At 43.2% G+C, this 25,244-nt stretch overlaps 1 protein-coding gene across 1 annotated transcript; it reads left to right on the top strand.

The window, feature by feature from the left end:
* Positions 1 to 827: 827 nt before the first annotated feature.
* On the top strand, positions 828 to 24,009 carry LOC121843927 (ubiquitin carboxyl-terminal hydrolase 37-like). The gene is made up of 14 exons (XM_042313811.1): positions 828 to 942; positions 1,070 to 1,168; positions 9,399 to 9,641; positions 18,432 to 18,744; positions 19,187 to 19,384; positions 19,662 to 19,792; positions 20,000 to 20,060; positions 20,413 to 20,545; positions 20,655 to 20,791; positions 20,972 to 21,071; positions 21,201 to 21,280; positions 21,475 to 21,725; positions 22,169 to 22,250; positions 23,087 to 24,009. Exons 1-14 carry the CDS (start codon positions 828 to 830, stop codon positions 23,097 to 23,099), a joined length of 1,956 nt encoding a protein of 651 aa, XP_042169745.1. The 3' UTR covers positions 23,100 to 24,009.
* The last annotated feature ends 1,235 nt before the right edge of the window (positions 24,010 to 25,244 follow it).

Genomic DNA, 25,244 nt, shown 5'->3' with positions numbered 1-25,244 from the left:
CTGTCACTAAAAAACTCAACCAATCTGCTTCATTTAGAGAGAAGAGCGCTGCGGCCAGTTATGTCGCCATCTCATCCTCTCTGGTTAAAACTACCCACCCTCAATATACACTTGGAGTAATTTGTTGTGTCACATCTATTGTCTGGACATTATAATGACCCATGTTTGTAGTCCTGGACCTCCTGAACATGTTGATGTATATTTGGGAGTAAACAGAGGGTCCAAATCAGCAGAAAGGTGAAAGGAAGGAGGAGTTCTGGAAACTCCCTGAATTATCTTGGGGCTGTTACATATGATATTTAATATATGTTAACAGCTAGTCTTTGTTCTCCACTTCCCCTCTATGATCTATATCTTCCTGGTATGATAGTGTCCTGTCCATCATCACAAATAACAAGTCCCATTCCCTGGACAGGAGGACTGTGTTGAGATATACTCTGGACAGGATGACCATGTAGAGACATGGAATGATTTATATTGTTCTGCAGAAAATGGTTTAACAATAACCACTACAACAATCTCTCACAAGCACAGACACAGTATGCAAACTTGTTCTATTTTTTGCATTAGCATAGCTACAACTACCCGTGTCATATATATGATACTTCCCTAGAGTTAACACCTACAGTAGTCACACAGACAGAGACACACAGATGACTCAGAGACAGACATATCACTAGAAGCAGAGACATAACGTATAGAGGTCTTGTAGTTGACGTACGACGCCTCCTGGCAGCCATGTTGGAAGACCACCACATTCATTCTAGAAGCAGAGACTTAATGTACAGTAGACCTACATAGAAAGAAAGACCCACGTATTGTTAAAGATGTCAAAGGTCATCTATGCTGAGCCAGATATGAACAAGAAGGTCAAGTTTGACAGAGGTGAGATGGAGGAGAGGATTGTGGATATCTATGTCAGTGCAGACACCATGAGAGACGGTGAGACCAGCACCAAGAGAGGAGAGACAGCAGACACTGCTACTAATAATGGACCAGGAGGCCAGCAAACAGGTAACACACACACACATACACAAAAGACATAAAAGTCTCTTGTATGTGTCCACAGAGCCTGATAGCTCAGGGAAGAGACCCTTCCTAGTTGGTGCAGTGTGTCTGGGGCTGCTGTGTGTTCTACTGGCTGGGATCATAGGCCTGTCTGTCTACTGTGAGCAACTCAACTGCATGTTACACTAAATCTCACATAGACTGTGTCATTTCAGTATATGTGATTTATGTGGAGCAGTTGTATGTTATTGTTTAGGGATGTTTTGTTTGGTTATTATTCATCTCCACCAGTGACGGTTGGTGCCGTTTAAGATGACGGAGGACAATTACATTTTTCATGAGCTTGGGCTTTTTCTATTACAGCATATTGGATGACTGTCATTCATATTCCATTCACCCAGTTCAATGTCACAGCGATAGGTTTAGGCTACTACATGATTCTCAAAATGTCCCTTTACCCATCATGATGTTGCTGCGACCTAGCCTATAAATGAAAATGTACAACGTAGGTACACGCAGGTCGAGAGAACATTTTGAGGTGACAGACACATTCAATACCGCCTTGCACACTCTTGCCTGCATCTAGCTTCTCTAGGGTGTAATTATTAGTCCAACAGTTGCAAACAAGAGTTTCTATTGGACAAATGCAGGTATGTTTATCCCCATTTCTTATACAGTGGGGCAAAAAGTATTTAGTCAGCCACCAATTGTGCAAGTTCTCCCACTTAAAAAGATGAGGCCTGTTATTTTCATCATAAGTACACTTCAACTATGACAGACAAAATGAGAAAAATCCAGAAAATCACATTGTAGGATTTTTATAAATTCATTTGCAAATTATGGTGGAAAATAAGTATTTGGTCAATAACAAAAGTTTATCTCAATACTTTGTTATATACCCTTTGTTGGCAATGACAGAGGTCAAACGTTTTCTGTAAGTCTTCACAAGGTTTTCACACACTGTTGCTGGTATTTTGGCCCATTTCTCCATGCAGATCAGTGAGAGCAGTGATGTTATGGGGCTGTTGCTGGGCACCACAGACTTTATACTCCCTCCAAAGATTTTCTATGGGGTTGAGATCTGGAGACTGGCTAGGCCACTCCAGGACCTTGAAATGCTTCTTACGAAGCCACTCCTTCGTTGCCCAGGCAGTGTGTTTGGGATCATTGTCATGCTGAAAGACCTAGCCACGTTTCATCTTCAATGCCCTTGCTGATGGAAGGTTTTCACTCAAAATCTCACGATACATGGCCCCAATCATTCTTTCCTTTACACGGATCAGTCATCCTGGTCCCTTTGCAGAAAAACAGCCCCAAAGCATGATGTTTCCACCCCCATGCTTCACAGTAGGTATGGTGTTCTTTGGATGCAACTCAGCATTCTTTGTCCTCCAAACACTGCGAGTTGAGTTTTTACCAAAAAGTTATATTTTGGTTTCATCTGACCATATGACATTCTCCCAATCTTCTTCTGGATCATCCAAATGCTCTCTAGCAAACTTCAGACGGGCCTGGACATGTACTGGCTTAAGCAGGGGGACACGTCTGGCACTGCAGGATTTGAGTCCCTGGCGGCGTAGTGTGTTACTGATGGTAGGCTTTGTTACTTTGGTCCCAGCTCTCTGCAGGTCATTCACTAGGTCCCCCGTGTGGTTCTGGGATTTTTGCTCACCGTTCTTGTGATCATTTTGAACCCACGGTGTGAGATCTTGCGTGGAGCCCCAGATCGAGGGAGATTATCAGTGGTCTTGTATGTCTTCCATTTCCTAATAATTGCTCCCACAGTTGATTTCTTCAAACCAAGCTGCTTACCTATTGCAGATTCAGTCTTCCCAGCCTGGTGCAGGTCTACAATTTTCTTTCTGGAGTCCTTTGACAGCTCTTTGGTCTTGGCCATAGTGGAGTTTGGAGTGTGACTGTTTGAGGTTGTGGACAGGTGTCTTTTATACTGATAACAAGTTCAAACAGGTGCCATTAATACAGGTAACGAGTGGAGGACAGAGGAGCCTCTTAAAGAAGAAGTTACAGGTCAGTGAGAGCCAGAAATCTTGCTTGTTTGTAGGTGACCAAATACTTATTTTCCACCATAATTTGCAAATAAATAAAAATCCTACAATGTGATTTTCTGGATTTTTTTCTTCTCATTTTGTCTGTCAGAGTTGAAGTGTACCTATGATGAAAATTACAGGCCTCTCATCTTTTTAAGTGGGAGAACTTGCACAATTGATGGCTGACTAAATACTTTTTTGCCCCACTGTATTTGCTTCCGTTTAAGAAACATTTTTCAGAATGAAATGAATACACCCCTGATCACGTGTTAACACAGTTCACTTTCCTAGCAGCCACTTTGTATTCCTTCTCGCAACTATGCGCTCTCCTCCTCTCACCATTTCCCTTCGTGTGTGGACTTCAATGCAAATCACATCAGCTGTGTGTGACCAGCCGAAAAAACTTTCCAAGCAAACCATATCCTAACCGGTACACACAGCCTACATCGTTGTCACCATATTAGCTAAATTAACGTCATAATCAACATCAGTGGTGATTTTGCAATGTAAATCTTGGTGGGTAAAAATCTAATTCAAACTCCAGCGAAACCACTACAAAACACAACACTAAACAATACATTAGTTGGACTATAACTGTGACAAACGGTGCATACAAATTGTTAGGGCCTACATAAAGCTGTCCCAACAGCAGAGTCCCAACACCTTTCCAGTACGACACCTGGCTATCAGCAGAGCCTTGTCTGGTAGCGAAACAGTTAATTTCGCTGGCTGCCCGACCACCACATTAAACTCTGAGCTAGACTGAAACACCTGCCGTTTGGAGCTGCCTTACTCAACAAACCATGTTTGTATGCAGCTTTATTAACTCATTGATTTCTTTCTCACATTGTTTGCAAACTGATTCATTCATGCAACATGAATGAATGCCAAAATAACATGCAAAAAAATAGGTCAACTATGAATGATGGGTCACCACTGCAACAGAGGTAGTTTTGTATGTTCAGTTTCAGGACTCGTGTTTGCAGACTGTCTGATAAAATCTACTTAAACCTGATCAGAGATCTGACTTTACAAGGAGACATGACTACAAACCATGTTCCCACACTGAAGCACAACATACAGTGGGGAGAACAAGTATTTGATACACTGCCAATTTTTCAGGTTTTCCCTACTTACAAAGCATGTAGAGGTCTTTAATTTTTATCATCGGTACACTTCAACTGTGAGAGACGGAATCTAAAACAAAAATCCAGAAAATCACATTATATGATTTTAATTCATTGGCATTTTATTGCATGACATAAGTATTTGATACATCAGAAAATCAGAACTTCATATTTGGTACAGAAACCTTTGTTTGCAATTACAGAGATCGTACGTTCTTGACCAGGTTTGCACACACTGCAGCAGGGATTTTGGCCCACTCCATACAGACCTTCTCCAGATCCTTCACGTTTCGGGGCTGTCGCTGGGCAATATGGACTTTCAGCTCCCTCCGCAGATTTTCTTTTGGGTTCAGGTCTGGAGACTGGCTAGGCCACTCCAGAACCTTGAGATGCTTCTTACGGAGCCACTCCTTAGCTGTCCTGGCTGTGTGTTTTGGGTCGTTGTCATGCTGGAAGACCCAGCCATGACCCATCTTCAATGCTCTTACTGAGGGAAGGAGGTTGTTGGCCAAGATCCCGCGATACATTGCCCCATCCATCCTCCCCTCAATACGGTGCAGTCGTCCTGTCTCCTTTGCAGAAAAGCATCCCCAAAGAATGATGTTTCCACCTCCATGCTTCACGGTTGGGATGGTGTTCTTGGGGGTTGTACTCATCCTTCTTCCTCCAAACACGGCGAGTGAAATTTAGACCAAAAAGCTCTATTTTTGTCTCATCAGACCACATGACCTTGTCCCATTCCTCCTCTGAATCATCCAGATGGTCATTGGCAAACTTCAGATGGGCCTGGACATGCGCTGGCTTGAGCAGAGGGACCTTGCATGTGCTGCAGGATTTTAATCCATGACGGCTTAGTGTGTTACTAATGGTTTTCTTTGAGACTGTGGTCCCAGCTCTCTTCAGGTCATTGACCAGGTCCTGCCGTGTAGTTCTGGGCTGATCCTCACTTTCCTCATGATCATTGATGCCCCACGAGGTGAGGTCTTGCATGGAGCCCCAGACCGAGGGTGATTGACCGTCATATTGAACTTCTTCCATTTTCTAATAATTGTGCCAACAGTTGTTGCCTTCTCACCAAGCTGCTTGCCTATTGTCCTGTAGCCCATCCCAGCCTTGTGCAGGTCTACAATTTTATCCCTGAGGTCCTTACACAGCTCTCTGGTCTTGGCCATTGTGGAGAGGTCGGAGTCTGTTTAATTGAGTGTGTGGACAGGTGTCTTTTATACAGGTAACGAGTTCAAACAGGTGCAGTTAATAAAGGTAATGAGTGGAGAACAGGGGGCTTCTTAAAGAAAAACTAACAGGTCTGTGAGAGCCGGAATTCTTACTGGTTGGTAGGTGATCAAATACTTATGTCATGCAATAAAATGCAAATTAATTACTTAAAATCATACAATGTGATTTTCTGGATTTTTGTTTTAGATTCCGTCTCTCACAGTTGAAGTGTACCTATGATATAAATTACAGATCTCTACATGTGTATCAAATACTTGTTCTCCCCACTGTATGTGCACAAAGTCATGCAGACCTTCATGTCTGAACATCAGTGGTGGCTGGTGGGAGGAGAAAAAGGAGGATGGGCTCATTGTAATGGTTGGAATGGAATTCATGGAACGGAGTCAAACATGTGGTTTCCATATGTTTGTGTTTGATACCAATACCGTAGCTATTACAGTGAAAGAATACCATGCTATTGTTTGAGGACATTGTTTTTATGTAAGTACACTTTTCTTCCACTTTGTCCCTTAATCAGTTCAATTTAGAAAAGTTCAATGGCAAAAATATATCCTAAAATTATTGCACTATTTTATGTTTGTCAACCTGCCTCAAAGACAAACCACATAGGCCGTGTCTGACATTTGTCTTGCTACTACTTACTAAAACTACTGTGTTCTAATCATACTACTTACTCATTTTTTATTTGGTCTGTAACACCATGGGCCAAATAGGTGACTGTAAATGGCATTGTTGTATTATGCAAGACACCACTCCACTCCACACTACACTTAAAATTCACCATCATCCCTTTAATTAAGACATAAGCTTTTTTACCTGACTGGTTTTTCAAAGACAGTTTGAAATGAAGCTTACACGTTGTGTTCTCTTGTAGGAAGCAGTAACTCCCATATCTGACATACACTAATGTGTAACTGTAATGGACACGAGGGGAGACAGAGAGCGTTTTTCAAGCGCAGGGCGCAGCAGGTGTTTATTGCAAAGGACCACAGGAGGAGGCAGGTAACTGGTTCCAGGGGCAGGCAGGAGGTCATACACAGGAGGAGGCAGGTAACTGGGTTCAGGGGCAGGCAGGAGGTCATACACAGGGGGTTCAAAACAGCAACAGTACAGGCAGGGAAAAGGCTAGTAACATAGTCCGGGAGATCAGGCAATAGGTAGATAACAGGAAATCCGATAGGCTAAAGTACAGGCAGGGAATAGGCAAAAAGGATCATACACGGGAGGAGCAACTCATGGGAAAACCAGCACACCGAAAAAAGTGTCACAAAATAAACAACACCTCACAGTGATCGAGAGCAAAGAACTGAACTAAATAGTGTGTGAAAATGACATACAGGTGTGTGAACAGGTGATCAGAACTCAGGTGATTGGGATCAGGAGAGTGAGCTGCATTCAGGGGATCTAAGTGTTTGACAGTGTGAGCTGGAAAGGGGGCTGGAAAGTGAGCTGCATTCAGGGGATCTAAGTGTTTGACAGTGTGAGCTGGAAAGGGGGCTGGAAAGTGAGCTGCATTCAGGGGATCTAAGTGTTTGACAGTGTGAGCTGGAAAGGGGCTGGAAAGTGAGCTGCACTCAGGGGATCTATGTGTTTGACAGTGTGAGCTGGAAAGGGGGCTGGAAAGTGAGCTGCACTCAGGGGATCTATGTGTTTGAAGGTGTGAGTTGGAAGCAGACCTTACAATAACTGGGCTAATAACTCATCAACTAGCAAAGAATATCAAGAAATGTGCACACAAGCAACTCTGCGCTCTGTTCTGATGTGAAATGCAGTTGCTCCGATCTGAACTGATGTGAAATGTGCATTCACTTCCGGTGATCGTGTTACTGTATAACCAGCCAGGACATGTTACTGTATAACCGGCCAGGACATGTTACTGTATAACCAGCCAGAACATGTTACTGTATAACCAGCCAGGACATGTTACTGTATAACCAGCCAGGACATGTTACTGTATAACCAGCCAGGACATGTTACAATAACCAGCCAGAACATGTTACTGTATAACCAGCCAGAACATGTTACTGTATAACCAGCCATGACATGTTACTGTATAACCAGCCAGGACATGTTACAATAACCAGCCAGGACATGTTACTGTATAACCAGCCAGGACATGTTACTGTATAACCAGCTTTGGACTCAGACACCCGGTACTGGGGGCTTCCTCTGGGTGAATGTTCCGTTTTTACCCTAGCACAACACAGCTGATTCTAATCATCAAAGCTTTAATTGAATCAGCTGTGTAGTTCTAAGGCAACAAACAAAACGTTCGCCAAGGGGGCACCTGGACCGAGTTTGAGAAACTCTGCTTTAAGGCACTGTAGCTAGAATCAGAAAAATTGTTTAAAATGTGTGAGTCCATCTATACCAATCCAGATATGACCAATAAGGTTTGACAGAAGTGAGATGGAGGAGAGGATTTTGGATATCTACAACAGTGCAGACACACTGGGGGAACAGTGAGATCAGCACCATGACACATCTGCAGAAAGGCCTGCTACAAGCCAGTTAAAAACACCTTTACAGAGGAAAGAGACCAACTACAGACAAGCTAGAACAACCTGACTGAAGTGAGAGATTAGCCACAGACCAGTTACAACAACCTGCCTGAGGAGAGAGACCAGCTACAGACCAGTTACAACAACTTAACTGAAGAGTGATACAAGCTACAGATAAGTTATAACACCATGACTAATGAGAGAGACCACCTACAGACAAGCTACAACAAGTTGACTAAAGAGAGACCAGCTACAGACAAGCTACAACAAGTTGACTAAAGAGAGACCAGCTACAGAGGAAGAGAGATGGTTTTGAAGGTTTTCTTACTGCAGTTTAACGGAGGCTCGGCCCAGAAAGACAATTTTCCAAACACGGCCACATTGAGAATCCAAATTAGAAAATTCCAAATAAGACACTTAAGTCATCACATTTGTGCACAAAACATCCATTGAATTATTGAAATATTAGTTGTTGAGGCTGATTTTTTAAAAATATTTCAAATTCATCCAATGTCTGGCATGTTTTTGGATGACTTAATGACAATGTTGCTGCTAACACTATTCCCTGTGCACTTAGTGTTACTGCACATGTGATGTTGGCTGTGTAAACCGGATGCACCCGGGATTTTTTCACTAAAGCACCTTATACCACCCACCACTGCGACTTGTATGCTCTAGTCGGCTGGCCCTCGCTACATATTCGTCGCCAGACACACTGGCTCCAGGTCATCTACAAGTCCATGCTAGGTAAAGCTCCGCCTTATCTCAGTTCACTGGTTACGATGGCAACACCCATCCGTAGCACGCGCTCCAGCAGGTGTATCTCACTGATCATCCCTAAAGCCAACACCTCATTTGGCCGCCTATCGTTCCAGTTCTCTGCTGCCTGTGACTGGAACGAATTGCAAAAATCGCTGAAGTTGGAGACTTTTATCTCCCTCACCAACTTCAAACATCTGCTACCTGAGCAGCTAACCGATCGCTGCAGCTGTACATAGTCTATCGGTAAACATCCCACCCATTTTTACCTACCTCATCCCCATACTGTTTTTATTTATTTACTTTTCTGCTCTTTTGCACACCAATATCTCTACCTGTACATGACCATCGGATCATTTATCACACAAAATTGTAATTATTCGCCTACCTCATGCCTTCTGCACACAATGTATACAGACTCCCTTTTTTTTCTACTGTGTTATTGACTTGTTAATTGTTTACTCCATGTGTAACTCTGTGTTGTCTGTTCACACTGCTATGCTTTATCTTTCCCAGGTCGCAGTTGCAAATGAGAACTTGTTCTCAACTAGCCTACCTGGTTAAATAAAGGTTAAATAAATAAAAAATAAAAAAATATATATAGACGTCCATGAATCTGATTATGCGAACATGATTACCTTGATAACAACGGGCGGACATCTTGGATGCAGTCTCCAGCTGTTATTGTACCTCAGTGGTCTCCTCCGACATACCATTAGCATGGAGCTCCTCAAACTTGCAGCTCTCTGCCAACCTAACCGAAGATGTCAAAGAGACGCGCATCATTTTAGTCACCATATGCCAGGGCAACGGGGCCCTCAACACTTCTACAGAGGTAGGCCCCAGGGCCAAGAATGTGACCCGGGTGGTCTACAGTGCCACCTGCGGTTCAAAGAAGGCAGAGCCGGTGGTAGTGGACAGTGCAGACAACGTGGGAGTGGTTGTGAGCTCTACATCCCAGGGCCGGTTTCCCAAAAGCAAATTACCCCAGGATCCTATTGTAGTTAGGACTACATCCACCCATGTCTCTGTCACCAACACTACAGCTGTACCTGTAGTTAGTACTACATCCACCCTCTGTCTCTGATCACCAACACTACAGATGTAGGTGTAGTTAGTACTACATCCACCCAGGTCTCTGTCACCAACACTACAGATGTAGGTGTAGTTAGTACTACATCCACCCAGGTCTCTGTCACCAACACTACAGATGTAGGTGTAGTTAGTACTACAACCACCCAGGTCTCTGTCACCAACACTACAGCTGTACCTGTAGTTAGTACTACAACCACCCAGGTCTCTGTCACGAACACTACAGTTGTACCATACATCACATATAGAGTCATATCATGGAGTATATTATCACTTCAGTTCGATGGGTTTGGTTTTCTGAACTTTAAATATGATTAATCATTAGTTATTCTAGAGACATGAGGGGAGCCATATCTGTAGGTGGAATGTATATGGAGGATGCAATTAAGCTTGGAATGTACTGAGTGCAGGGAAAACAATCACATGTTGGCAGGCACTGATAAGGGTGGAGAGCTGTGGATTTGTGAGGAGGGGGTTGAGGTCAGGTCAGATCACCTTAAGGCAGAAGGAACAGTTTATTGCCTGTATCACTTCACTTCCTGCCTAGCAATAAAGATGTGAAGTTAGAGAGAAGGAGGAGACTCCAACCAAATTGGGGTATGTATATTACCACTGGTGGAAATATGTCTTTGTCTGTTCAGCTGTTCCATCCTTTGGAGTGAAGAAAGTTGGTCGAAGCTTTCATAGTGTCCGTTGAGTTCTTACTCTGATATTTAGAACCTAACAAGTTTAATCATATGTTTAACATGATGAGCACTGTGGGAAACATGTTTAGATTACAAACTAAGGCTGGTGGAAGCGTGGTGTTGATTTGACAGTTTCCCCTCCACTGTGGTTGACTGTTAAAAACATTGTGTCACTACAGTGAGTCACACAGATGCAGGACAGTGCAGGGAGAAGACACAGCTACAGACGTACAATAGAGTTGAGGTTAGAAGTAGAAGTTATTGTATTTGACCACAAGTGTGTTAAGATGTCAGAAGGAGTCTATGAAAACGATGAGCCTGATGCAATGAAGAACACAGACATTGATGGCCAATTATATGCCAACGTAAGAGCCTTCAAGCCCAGTACAAGAGATGGAGTTGTTACTTCAGGTAAGATTGCACGAACACAAACTTATGGTAGAGAAATTAACATTAAATTCTCTGGCAACAGCTCTGGTGGACATTCCTGAATTTAGCATGCCAATTGCATGCTCTCTCAAAACTAACTTTTACCGCCCCCAACACGAGGTGCACCTGTGTAATGAAGATGCTATTTAATCAACTTCTTGATTTGCCACACCTGAAAGGTGGATGGATTATCTTGGCAATGCTGACTAACAGGGATGTAAACAAAATTTGACAGAAATAAGCTTTTTGTGCGTATGGAACATTTATGGGATTTTTTATTTAACCTCATGAAACATGGGACCAACACTTTACATGTTTTACATTTATATTTATGTTCAGTGTAGATATAGTTCTTATAATTCAGCTTCAGTAGTTCTTATTTGTTGTCTTAAAAAACTCTGCAGAGACACCAGCTACAGACCAGATACAACAACCTGACTAAAGAGAGAGACCAGCTAGAGATCAGATACAACAACCTGACTAAAGAGAGAGACCAGCTAGAGATCAGATACAACAACCTGACTAAAGAGCTAGAGATCAGATACAACAACCTGACTAAAGACCAGTCAGACCAGACTACAGACCAGATACAACAACCTGACTAAAGAGAGAGACCAGTTACAGACCAGATACAACAACCTGACTAAAGAGAGAGACCAGTTACAGACCAGATACAACAACCTGACTAAAGAGAAAGACCAGATACACACTGAGAGAGACTTTATTAGCAGCTTACCAATCTCACTAAGTAAACCTACAGTAATACATTTATCTCATACACTCTATATCAAATCAAATCAAATTTATTTATATAGCTCTTCGTACATCAGCTGATATCTCAAAGTGCTCTACAGAAACCCAGCCTAAAACCCCAAACAGCAAGCAATGCAGTTGTAGAAGCACGGTGGCAAGGAAAAACTCCCTAGAAAGGCCAAAACCTAGGGAGAAACCTAGAGAGGAACCAGGCTATGTGGGGTGGCCAGTCCTCTTCTGGCTGTGCCGAGTCGAGATTATAACAGAACATGGCCAAGATGTTCAAATGTTCATAAATGACCAGCATGGTCCAATAATAATAAGGCAGAACAGTTGAAACTGGAGCAGCAGCACGGCCAGGTGGACTGGGGACAGCAAGGAGTCATCATGTCAGGTAGTCCTGAGGCATGGTCCTAAATTCACACAGGACACCGAATAGGACAGGAGAAGTACTCCAGATATAACAAACTGACCCTAGCCCCCGACACATAAACTACTGCAGCATAAATACTGGAGGCTGAGACAGGAGGGGTCAGGAGACACTGTGGCCCCATCCGAGGACACCCCGGACAGGGCCAAACAGGAAGGATATAGTGTGTCTTTATTCTTTCGTTAAATGTTCATCATGATAAGTTGATGGAAATGTATGTTAATCATATTCTAGAACAAACTAGTCCTAAAGGCTAGCAGAGTTTGAGTCCAGTTGGTACTTCCTGTCTACTGGGACTAAAACCTTGATGGAGAGCAGAGAGGAGAGAGGAGCAGACCTGGTGATCATAAACAGTGATAAGGAACAAGAAAGAAAGAAAGAAAGAGAGAGAGAGAGAGAGAGAGAGAGAGAGAGAGCAAATCGATGTTCATCACTGATTGTCATTCATGATTGGTATCATTGATTGGACAGTCTAATTGGTTTATGCTGAGCTGATATGGTAGTTCTATATCTGTTGTATTTCAGTTATGCTATTCATTGAGACAAGCATAAGCTTCAATTAGCTTTTTTTCACAGAACATTTGTCAAATGAGGATGGCTGAGTCTTTCTACAATATCCCTACCTCCACCAGAGCAGCTCTTGCCTCATGTGTTTAAACCAACAATCCCTTGGGACACATGGAAGTTGCAGTTTGAGACGTACACTACTGTTCAAAAGTTTGGGGTCACTTAGAAATGTCCATGTTTTTAAAAGAAAAGCAAATGTTTTGTCCATTAAAATAACATCAAATTTATCAGAAATGCCATCTAGATATTGTTAATGTTGTAAATAACTATTGTAGCTGGAAACGGCTGATTTTGTATGGAATATCTACGTAGGAGTACAGAGGCCCATTATCAGCAAAAATCACTCCTGTGTTCCAATGACATGTTGTGTTAGCTAATCCAAGGTTATAATTTTAAAGGGCTAATTGATCATTACAAAACCCTTTTGCAATTATGCTAGCACAGCTGAAAACTGTTGTCCTGATTAAAGAAACAATAAAACATGCCTTCTTTAGTCTAGTTCAGTATCTGGAGCATCAGCAGTTGTGGGTTTGATTACAGGCTCAAAATGTCCAGAAACAAAGACTTTCTTCTGAAACGAGGCAGTCTATTCTTGTGCTGAGAAATGAAGGCTATTCCATGCGAGAAATTGCCAAAAAACTGAAGATCTCTTACAATGCTGTGTACTACTCCTTTCACAAAATAGCGCAAATTGGCATTAATCAGAATAGAAAGAGGAGTGGGAGGCCCCGGTGCACAACTGAGCAAGAGGACAAGTACATTAGAGTGTCTAGTTTGAGAAACAGATGCATCACAATTCCTCAACTGGCAGCTTCATTAAACAGTACCTGCAAAACACCACAGTGAAGAGGCGACTCCGGGATGCTTGCATTGTAAAAAACAAGGACATTTCTAAGTGACCCCAAACTTTTGAATGGTAGTGTACATGCTAGCTACCGGACTTGATGTGGTTAGCCCTGAGAGGAAAAGGGCCATTCTTTTCCACTGTCTTGGCGCCGAGGGCCTTCGCAATTTCCAAATGCTCAGGGAAGCAAACACATAAACTCAGCAAAAAAGAAATGTCTCTTTTTCAGGACCCTGTCTTTCAAAGATAATTAGTAAAAATCCAAATAACTTCACAGATCTTCATTGTAAAGGGTTTAAATACTGTTTCCCATGCTTGTTCAATGAACCATAAACAATGAATGAACATGCACCTTGTGGAATGGTCGTTAAGACGCTAACAGCTTACAGACGGTAGGCAATTAAGGTCACAGTTATGAAAACTTAGGACACTTAAGAGGCCTTTCTACTGACTCTGAAAAACACCAAAAGAAAGATGCCCAGGGTCCCTGCTCATCTGCGTGAATGTGCCTAAGGCATGCTGCAAGGAGGCATGATGACTGCAGATGTGGCCAGGGCAATAAATTGCTATGTCCGTACTGTAAGACGCCTAAGACAGAGCTACAGGGAGACAGCACGGATAGCTGATCATCCTCGCAGTGGCAGACCACGTGTAACAACACCTGCACAGGATCGGTACATCTGAACATGTGGGACAAGTACAGGATGGCAGCAACAACTGCCCGAGTTACACCAGGAATGCACAATTCCTCCATCAGGGCTCAGACTGTCCGCAATAGGCTGGGAGAGGCTGGACTGAGGGCTTGTAGGCCTGTTGTAAGGCAGGTTCTCACCAGACATTACTGGCAACAACATCGCCTATGGGCACAACCCCACCGTTGTGGGACCAGACATGACTGGCAAAAAGTGCTCTTTACTGACGAGTCGCGGTTTTGTCTCACCAGGTATGACGGCCAGATTCGCATTTATTGTCGAAGGAATGAGCATTACACCGAGGCCTGTACTCTGGAGCGGGATCGATTTGGAGGTGGAGAGTCCGTCATGGTCTTGGGTGGTGTGTCACAGCATCATTGGACTTAGCTTGTCGTCATTGCAGGCAATCTCGACGCTGTGCTTTACAGGGAAGTCATCCTCCTCCCTCATGTGGTACCCTTCCTGCAGGCTCATCCTGTCATGACCCTCCAGCATGACAATGCCACCAGCCATACTGCTCATTCTGTGCATGATTTCCTGCAAGACAGGAATGTCAGTGTTCTGCCATTTCCAGCGAAGAGCCCGTATCTCAATCGCATTGAACACGTCTGGGACCTGTTGGATGAGAGGGTGAGGGTTAGGGCCATTACCCCCAGAAATGTCCGGGAACTTGCAGGTGCCTTGGTGGAAGAGTGTGGTAACATCTCACAGCAAGTACTGGCAAATCTGGTGCAGTTCACGAGGACGAGATGCACTGCAGTAGTTAGTGCAGCTGATGGCCACACCAGATACTGACTGTTTTGATTTTGATTGTGACCCCCCCTTTTTTTCAGGGACACATTCAATTTCTGTTAGTCACATGTCTGTGGATCTTGTTCAGTTTATGTCTCAGTTGTTGAATCTTGTTATGTTCATACAAATACTTACACTTGTTAAGTTTCCTGAAAATAAACGCAGTTGACAGTGAGAAGACATTTATTTTTTTGCTGAGTTTATGATACACCTTTTAAACTTTTGCATGGACATTTCGCAAAGAAACAGAGTGGGCTTCTGAAGAGGCTACAGTTTTGGCATCGTGCACAGCGAGTGGGTGAGTCAGTGACACAGTACGTCACAGAGGGTGGGTGAGTCAGTGAAACAGTACGTCACAGAGAGTGGGTGAGTCAGTGACACAGTACGTCACAGAGAGTGGGTGAGTCAGTGAAACAGTACGTCACAAAGAGTGGGTGAGTCAGTGAAACAGTACGTCACAGAGAGTGGGTGAGTCAGTGAAACAGTACGTCACAGAGAGTGGGTGAGTCAGTGACACAGTACGTCAGTGATCATAAAGGACTAGCAGTCATGTCAGTGTGGTTATCTTAGAGATTAAATTATCAGGGACCAGTTAATTGAAAGAACCTCCTCACTCAGATCCCTTTCCACATCACACGGCAGGGCACTAATATCTTAGGTCTATACATGTTCACCAGCCTGGGGTTCTCTCTGTTGGACAACATTGGCTCAACAATCCTGCACGTCACCTCCACGTTGCAAGAGCAATGGCCCACCCTCTTCAACGACGTATTTGCCATGACAGCGTTCACACAGAAGCCCCTCCTCGACCCTATGATGACTCCTGTCATTCCAGTCATGGAAGTCGTCCATCGTGTCCCAGAACCGACATCTGCTTCGCATCCTGCCTCATTTCTGGGAATGGTGGGTTACAACATGCTCTTTCTGCCCCAGTATTCAGCCATCACTTCCCCTCTGCATCAGCTGTTGAAGAAGGAGGTGTTCCTGGTGTGTTTCTGGTTGATGGCCAATGTTAAGTACAGTCAAATGCATTTGTGAATTAAATCACTTTATTGTTTAATTAATTAAGGCTCCTTTCTCTTTTATGTGCTGGAGTTATTTTAAGAATAAAGTAGGCTAATGAAGGCAACAAATTGTTGCTTACTGAAACTCCCAATGTCATCCAATTGTTACAATAGGATTTGAAGCAAAAGCCTACCTGCATATGGTCAACTATTTCAGCACCATTTTGTGCTGCTCTGAGAAAAGCAAGACAACTTAATAAACATATACATTTTTAAAAAGTAATTCAAAAATATATTTATATTGTACCACTGTAGATGTTGCAGGCAGTCAGAGAAACTTCAATGTATTCAATGCTTAGGTACTCTAAAACCAGATTTGCCCAACCCCTACAAATATATGATTTTATTATTATCCCTGCATTATCATTGTATAAAAGCCCATTAGATATTAATTTAGAATCCTCTAAATGTAATCAGATCTACTATTGTAATTTGTTGATCTGAATTGATCTGCAAGTATTTTCATTTTCAGTTTCCTGGAAACTCTTTGTTTCCTTTCATGTGTCCAACCAATTATTATTGGATTATTCACCATGGCAACCAGCGAAATGTATTTCTGAGTTAGGTTGGCTTGTTTTCAGAATTCACAACAAAACGCCTCCAGCTGTCCATCACCACTGTAAATATAAAGAGTGGTTATAGAGGGTGAGCGTGTAAATGTGTGTTTGTCCGAGAGAGAATCAAAACACACACAGTAACGTGTGTAAATGAGTTCCGAGAGCAGATCTGTTATCCAACGATTAGTTTCATATTAAAAACGGTTAAATGTTTCTCAAATATGCTCTCTGGTGGTCAAACTAGCTCTAACGAGCGTTAATGGCAACAATGTCTGACACTTAAATAATAAATAATAAATAATGTGCCATAGAATTCTGCGGCAGCCCGCAAGTTGTGCTGCAATATGATGCAACTTTTTAGGAGCTGGCAGACAGCACTAAACAGACCTGGGACTGGCGAAGAACCACTGGAGGAGTTGGCAAGACAGCACTAAACAGACCTGGGACTCTAGCTAGTAGGAGTTGGCAAGACAGCACTAAACAGACCTGGGACTCTAGCTAGTAGGAGTTGGCAAGACAGCACTAAACAGACCTGGGACTCTAGCTAGTAGGAGTTGGCAAGACAGCACTAAACAGACCTGGGACTCTAGCTAGTAGGAGTTGGCAAGACAGCACTAAACAGACCTGGGACTCTAGCTAGTAGGAGTTGGCTAGACAGCACTAAACAGACCTGGGACTCTAGCTAGTAGGAGTTGGCAAGACAGCACTAAACAGACCTGGGACTCTAGCTAGGGTTGGGTTAAGTTTAGGTAAGAAGAATTATTTAGTGGTTGGAGTGAGGTTAGAAAACAAAATTCATGACAGCAACCTTGTGTTATGCCTTCCATTCAACACCAATTTATCACCTAGCAAGTGTATTTAACACGCACTGGGCACTGTAAGCTCTGCCCACTGACCATTGAGCTTTAATTGAACCAATCACATTCATTATGTCCTTGAGACAGAGCTGCCCTCAGGGCAAGATTGAATATGGAAAACTGTCCTTAACCAATCTGGATTGTTGTTTGAGGTTTAGGCTAAATCTCTACCACCTGTTCACATTATTTTAAACCAACCCTTTGTCCATCTGCTGGTGAATAAGAGAAAAACATTTAGCATTTAAATAAACCGATGACCAAACCAAAAACAACATGGAAGCTATCAAAAAACTAGGAAGATGAAGATGAAGGCACTTAAAATGCCTTTATTGTGGTCCTACGTTTAATGAAACATACAAAAAATTGATGTAAAAAGAAACAAGAATACAATGGAGCATATTATCTACAATATTGTATGTATACTGCATAACTTTGCTCTTCAATAAAACAGATTTGTTCATTGAACAATATATTTTAAAATGTTATAGATTGGGTTGCCAGATGGTGGTGTCATACATGACCGATGACATCACAATGGTCTTAAAGCCAATTTGAACAATGGGTTAATGTGGAAATGTATCAGTCTTCATTGGTTATTGACATGGCTTGTTTCTGCTGGTGCAAAAAGGTATGAAATCAGATCATTTAATCAATTAACAACTACTATAATTCTGGAGTAGTATTTTTCTCTTAAACCAAGTGGGAAGAAGAAAAGTAAAATGACATTCTGATTGACGAATACGTAAAAAGTGTACATGAAATGTACATGAAGTTCGGCTATTGCAAATGTCACTCAATGTAACCTGTCTATACTGTGTTATTTGAGGTTTAGGATAGATACCTATGATTCTCCATTTAGGCCAACCTCTTCCTACTCTTATGACCCCCTCTTCCATTGGCTGGGGATCTGGGGAAAAGTATTTAGCACTATCACATTTTCTTGTCAACAGAAAAAATGTCAGAAGGCAAATTCAGTTGATGTGGAGCAGAAGACAAGAAAGAAGAAGGAGAGGGGCACTTCATCCCCTCTCCAATTCCATCTGACTGTTCTGAACGGAATGGCTCCGCTACCTCTGACCCCTCACCCTCTGACCAACTCTCCTCCCTCCATCCACCTCCCTCTCCTGTTAAATGTTCCTCTCAGCCTTGCTCTCCTGCTAAACAACCCTCTGTACCCCGGTCACCTGCCAAAAACCCTTCCCCAGTGAAATCCTCTCCAGTGGTGTCCCACCCTAGTTCTCCCTCTCCTACCAACCCTCTGGACCGTCATGGAGACACCAGTCAGGAGGGCACAACAGTCAGGTAATCCAGACATAAAGTACAGTGCCATCCTAGAGTCTCTTTGGAGAGTTGGGTTTAGTGCTACCAGACCAGGGCCAGTGTTAATCAACAGTATGAGTGCTAATCTAGGATCAGGTCCTCTCTGTCCATAATAATCTGATTCATTGATCTATGATCTAAAATGCAAAACTGGTCCTAGATCAGACTCCTACTCTGAGACACTTGATAAACACAGTCCCAGAAAGTTATTTTCCTGAAACTGTAGTTTTAGCCTCTTCTGTCTACATCTAGTGGATAAAGAGAGTACTAACCTATTGGCCTGGTCTACTTGGTACACTGCATTGATTAAGACAGCAGTACTCAGCTGTGTTTATAGTACAGTACAGTATTTAAAAGAGAGACTGTGTAGAGTGATAATATCTCTGTGTTGGAGGCGTAAGACCTGTTTCTCTCCTTCCTCCAGACCTCTGTCTCTTCAGGACCACTCTAGTCCAAGGCCCCAGAGACCAGTCTCAGCCACCAGAAGCATGACTCTTCCCAGGGCCAGCTCAGCCACCAGAAGCATGACTCTTCCCAGGACCAGCTCAGCCACCAGAGGGTCAGAAGAGACCCAGGGGGCCAGAGGAGAACAGGTGGCACTGGTCAACATGGAACTTCTTGGGTAAACCACAACACACTGCAAATGCATTGAATATAAGTTCTTTATTGTTTAGAGATCAGTGTCTGATATACTATGGGGATAAGGCTTACTATCGAGCATGTCCATTTTATTAGATATTTATAAACCCATGAATTATGTCAATCTTGGTCTAAAGGACATCCACTTCTTTGTGTTAAATATAATGTATCCCTTATCCCCTGCCATTATCATCACTTTATAGAGATATGAAGGTTATGATTAATCTCTGTGTGTACTGATGGCTGCTTCTTCTTCACAGGTTGCCTAACATTGGCAACACTTGCTTCCTTAACGCCACCCTGCAGTGCCTCCTGGTCCTGCCGTCCTTCTCAAAGGAAATCCTGCACCAGGAACAACTCTGGAGCTCCTCCCCTTCTCCAACCTGCTCAGGTAAGGGAAGGCTCAAAAGCAGACACTCACCCCACACACCCATTAATTGTGGTCATAAATTAAAGAAGGGACATCCTTTTCACGCCACTTCTACAGAAAGGGATTGTCGTAGCAGGTTATGATAGCACTTTCACTAATCCTAACCCTTTCCCTAACCTTAACCACTTCATATTTTGCTGTGTATTGTATTTATGGTTTATTTTCCAGTTTCTTTTTGTTTTTGGATCTTCATAACCAAGAGGAACAACAATGACACACTGATTATGATGTAGGCATTTTGTAGGCCAATTTGGAAAGTGTAGAATGACTACATGACCCATAATGCTCATTGACTGAACATTCCACCTTACCGGGGGAAATTTGGTAGTTTTTTAAAATGCTCTGGAATTGAGAGCAGTATCCAAACAAAATGTCTTAGGAGAATAAACAACACATTTTTGTTGTTTGGCTTCATTGTCCGTCCTCAAAGGTGAAATTGCATCAAATCGAATGAAAAATTCTAATGATGGGGTGCCACTAGATAAAACATATTTGTATTTACTCATCTGCCTCTTCAGGCGTAAGCCAGTCGGTTGACACCATCCAGTCAGCTGCTAACTTACTGTCTGTCTCCCCTACAGGTGTCTGTTTGATGTGCACCGTTCGGGTTTACCTGACAGTGTGGCAAACCAGGCCTCAAAAGCAGACCTCATGTGGAAGGTCAAGTACTCCTTGTCGGGATACGATTTGAAGTATCTGGGGGACACGCAACAGGTAACTGAGGCACTACTCTCTTGTGTACGAGTGCTCTTCTTGCAAGGGTTCATTTTCTCTTTTTCATTTGTTTTTATCTTGGTGTGTTTCTTTCTCTTCCTCATCATAGGATGCACATGAGTTACTTGTCAATATGCTGTGCCAGCTGAAGGAGGAGGGCATGATTCTGAAGACACTCGGGATGAACTATACCTGCCCTGTTTCCCAGCTGGAGTTCCAACTTGTGTCGGTGCGCACATGTACCAGGTAAGAGCTCCCATTGGTTGTAATGTATCTACTGAGAACATGATCTTTCTATATATATATATATATATATATACAGTATATATTAATATTACAAAACACATGGCATAACAGAAACATTGTAGAGACCTGAAACAGAAACAGACTTGATGCATTTTTCTTCTCTTTGTCCTGCTTCTGAAGCTGTGGGCGCGAGTCGTCTACCAGAGAGGACTACAACCACCTCTCATTGGACTTCAGCCCTGAGCGCACCTTGCTGAGCAGCCTAGCACTCACTTTCAAAGTCAGCACTTAGGGCTCAGCCCTGCATGTAGAGACTAACACCCAGGGCAAGCTGCCCACTGCCTCAGAATACGCTATCTTATTATTGTAGTGGTATCATTCATTATGTAATGCTTTTGTTTCTAACCAGAGTGAAAAGGTTGAATTCACATGTGAGGGCTGTAAAGGCCTCCACGCCTCAAAGGTGGAGCAGTTCCACTCACTGCCTCTGTGAGTTGTCCCTTTATAACCTCTCATAGTACTAGCAGTGTTTAATGTCCTGAGTCTTTAGGAGTAGTTACCTTCCTGAGCAGGTTGTAGGACTTAGAGGTGAGCACCACCAAACAAATTTCACTCATCTGTTATTTTGTTGACTGGTTTCATTGTCTGTCTGTTCATCTCTCTTCCTCTCTGTTTCTGGGCAGTGTGCTGGTTCTGCATCTGAAGAGGTTTGGAGGACCTGGGGGGTTGGAGAAGCTGGAGGCTCCTCTTTTGTTTCCTTCGGAGCTGAGGCTCTCTACCCTCTGTGGGGACATGGTGCCACACCTGCACAGTGCCAGCCCACAGGCCCTCACCAACCAGGCCCCCAGCATCCAGGGGTCCATCCCCCAGACCCTCGCCAGCCAAGTCTCCAGCCCACCTGGAGAGGCCAAAGACAGCGCCCTCTGCTGTTCAGGTAGGCTCATGGCACCATAACACTATTCTTGCTCCAACACCACACAAACCACCCACTCCCAAAACGGTCCTGCTGACAGAGAAGCTGGAAGCTGCAATTTAAAATGTTTCTCAGATATCTTTAGTGATGTATGGGAGATGTTTTAGACCAGAGCAATTCAGACAAGTGACCACATTTTCACAGCTCTTGATATGTATATTTGACCCCTCAGATTCAAATGAGCAGGAACCAGGGAAAGTGTTGCTGACTGCCTCAGTGGTGAGAGAGAGAGAGAGAGAGAGAGTGAAACCAGTGAAAAATAATTTATGACAGAAAACTGAGATAGTTATGAGGAGTACACGATGTAGTAGACCTGTAGTAGACTAGTACTGTAGTAGACTGTAGACAGTGTGGTGGACTGTAGAGGAAATGAGAATCCTATGATCACATGTGTTTTCTTACAGAAGCAGAAGCCAGTACAGTCAGTGAATGGTTACTACCAGCTGACTGGCGTAGTCTCTCATTTGGGAGGCTCCGCAAACTCCGGTAAGTAAATACCATCAAACACACACATGCAGATGCACAATACATATGACATCAGCTGAATTCCAAATCACTCCCTTCTCCTTGGATCTCAACTTGCATGTTCACGTGTGCCTCTGCCGTATACACAAGCATCCCAAAGCTGAGGGAGTGAAAATTATCGAGGGTGAAGGCCAGGGATCATCAACTACATTCAGCCTCGGGTCCAGTTTTTTTCTTAGCCAGATGGGAAGGGGTGTGGAGCAAAATTACAAATAATTTGTAGACTGCAAATATACCGTAGGAAGGCCAAACAGATATAATATTTGACTCATTTCAAACCTTGCTTACATTTGTGTACAACCACATATGTCTCTTTATTGTGCGTGGGAATACTTTGAAACAGATTTCAAAAAGGAAAATCCCTTGGAGCTGATTTGCTGGTGTTTTTACAGTCTTTTAACAATTATGTTTTATTTGGTCAGAAAACATAGGGGGCCAAATAAAATCACCCTTGGGCCAACTTTGTCCCGCGGGGCGCCATTTGGGGAACCCTGGGGTAGGGGATAATTAGATCCTCCAACAGCCATTTCGGCCAAGCTAGCAAGGCTGCAGGCTTCAGAGTGAAGTGTCATCCCAACAAGCACTGCAATATGTTTAGAGTTTGCTCAATTTAATTGAAAAGAATGGAGAGGCATGCCTAATTATATGCCATGTGTATTTGTTTATCTCTGATTTCAAAACTTGACACATGTAACAGATAAAATACCTCCCAAATGACCTGTTTAACTGTTACAAAACACTCTACTACCCACAATAGCCTGACCCTTGACCTCTAGTCTGTCTTCCTTGTTCTACAGGGCACTACATTAGTGACATATTGCATGCCAGTGGGAACTGGTTCTGCTGTAACGACAGCCAGGTGTCAATGTCCAATGAAGCCACTGTGCTGAGGACCAGAGCCCGGAGTGCCTACATGCTCTTCTATATGTTCAGGTACTGCTTACTCTCGCCATCTATATTCTTGTGTTGCTATTTATGTGTACGGTTCCTTTCACCCTACAGGGCAATAGAGCGGGAGGCCCCAGCACACAGGGCCTAACAGGGCCACCAGCATCAGCCCCAGCCTAAACAGGGGCAGCACCTGGACCAGCCTCCAAACACTCAGACCTGTCTCAACAGGGATAGTACCAGGCCCAGCCTCAAAACCCCCAGCCCAGCCTCAACAGGGGTAGTACCAGGCCCAGTCTCAAACCCCCAGCCCAGCCTCAAACCTCACACACCTGCCTCGAAAGGGGTAGCATTTGGCCCAACATCAACAACCCCGAGCCCAGCCACAACAGGGGCAGCACTGGGCCCAACATCAACACACCCAGCCCAGCCTCAACATGGGGAGAACCAGGCCCAGCCTCAACATGGGCAGAACAAGACCCAGCCCCAACACCCTCAGACCTGCCTCAACAGGTGCAGCATTCAGCCCAACTTCAATCATGCTGCTCTTCAACACTAGCATGAACATTCTTTCAGTAGCTTGTGTCATAAATACCTGCCCTTGATTTGACTACTTCACCTAATGTATAAAGCGTATAAAGTATACACACTAAATGTAGTACACATGTAAATGTGGTGGATAGAGAGTGTGATTATTTAGAGGGTACAACTTCCCTTCTATTTGGTTTGGTTTGAAATCCTCCTGTTGTGAAATACACTGTGGTGTCTAACCTCTTATTCAGCATGGTCACACCGGAAGACCTGCAATATTAATAAAGACAAGCAAATGTAAGAAAATCCCATTTAAGATGATTCTGTTGACCGTTGTAACTCTTTAACTCAGGAAGATTTATCGTCTGGGATTCAGGCCGGTCCTAACAGGAAACGTGACAAAGGGAAGCAGCTGTAATGGAGCCTTCTAACACCCAATCAGGTCTGGAGGATGAATGTCACAAAGATTCAGAGATGCTATGAGTATCTTTTGAAGTTACTCTCCAGTTGTATTCCATTTGAATAAATACAGACATGAAAATGCTGGGCTATGGTTGTGACCTTGGTTCTGTGAGTAGAGTAACGGGTCACCAAACAAGCTATGGGAACTCCTTCCCTTTCACGTGAAATGATTGAGATGCTTAATATCAACGATGTTTACAATGACGCCACACCCTTACTGTACCATTGTGACCTGTCACTATTAAAGGCGGTGTGACGTGACATACTGTGACATACTGTCTTTTCTTATCTCACGTACACTCCCATACGTATTTATTTGGACAGTGAAGCTACAACTTTTCATTTGGCTCTATACGCCAGCGTTTTGGATTGGAGATCAAATGTTTCATATGTGGTGACTGTACAGAATGTCACCTTTAATTTAATGAATGGTAAATAATGTTGAGTGAGAAAGTTACAGAGGATCATACCCCCAAGACATGCTAACCTCTCACCATTACCATTAATAGGGAGGTTAGCATTTTATATCATACCCCCAAGACATGCTAACCTCTCACCATTACCAATAATAGGGAGGTTAGCATTTTATATCATACCCCCAAGACATGCTAACCTCTCACCATTACCAATAATAGGGGAGGTTAGCATTTTATATCATACCCCCAAGACATGCTAACCTCTCACCATTACCAATAATAGGGGAGGTTAGCATTTTATATCATACCCCCAAGACATGCTAACCTCTCACCATTACCAATAATAGTGGAGGTTAGCATTTTATATCATACCCCCAAGACATGCTAACCTCTCACCATTACCAATAATAGGGAGGTTAGCATTTTATATCATACCCCCAAGACATGCCAACCTCTCACCATTACCAATAATAGGGAGGTTAGCATTTTACCCCCAAGACATGCTAACCTCTCACCATTACCAATAATAGTGGAGGTTAGCATTTTATATCATACCCCCAAGACATGCTAACCTCTCACCATTACCAATAATAGGGAAGGTTAGCATTTTATATCATACCCCAAGACATGCTAACCTCTCACCATTACCAATAATAGG

The sequence above is a fragment of the Oncorhynchus tshawytscha genome, unplaced genomic scaffold (genome assembly GCF_018296145.1).
Source record: "Oncorhynchus tshawytscha isolate Ot180627B unplaced genomic scaffold, Otsh_v2.0 Un_contig_11403_pilon_pilon, whole genome shotgun sequence".
NCBI lineage: Eukaryota > Metazoa > Chordata > Actinopteri > Salmoniformes > Salmonidae > Oncorhynchus > Oncorhynchus tshawytscha.
Note: the sequence above shows the minus strand (reverse complement) of the source record. Positions and strands in the feature narration are given on the sequence as shown.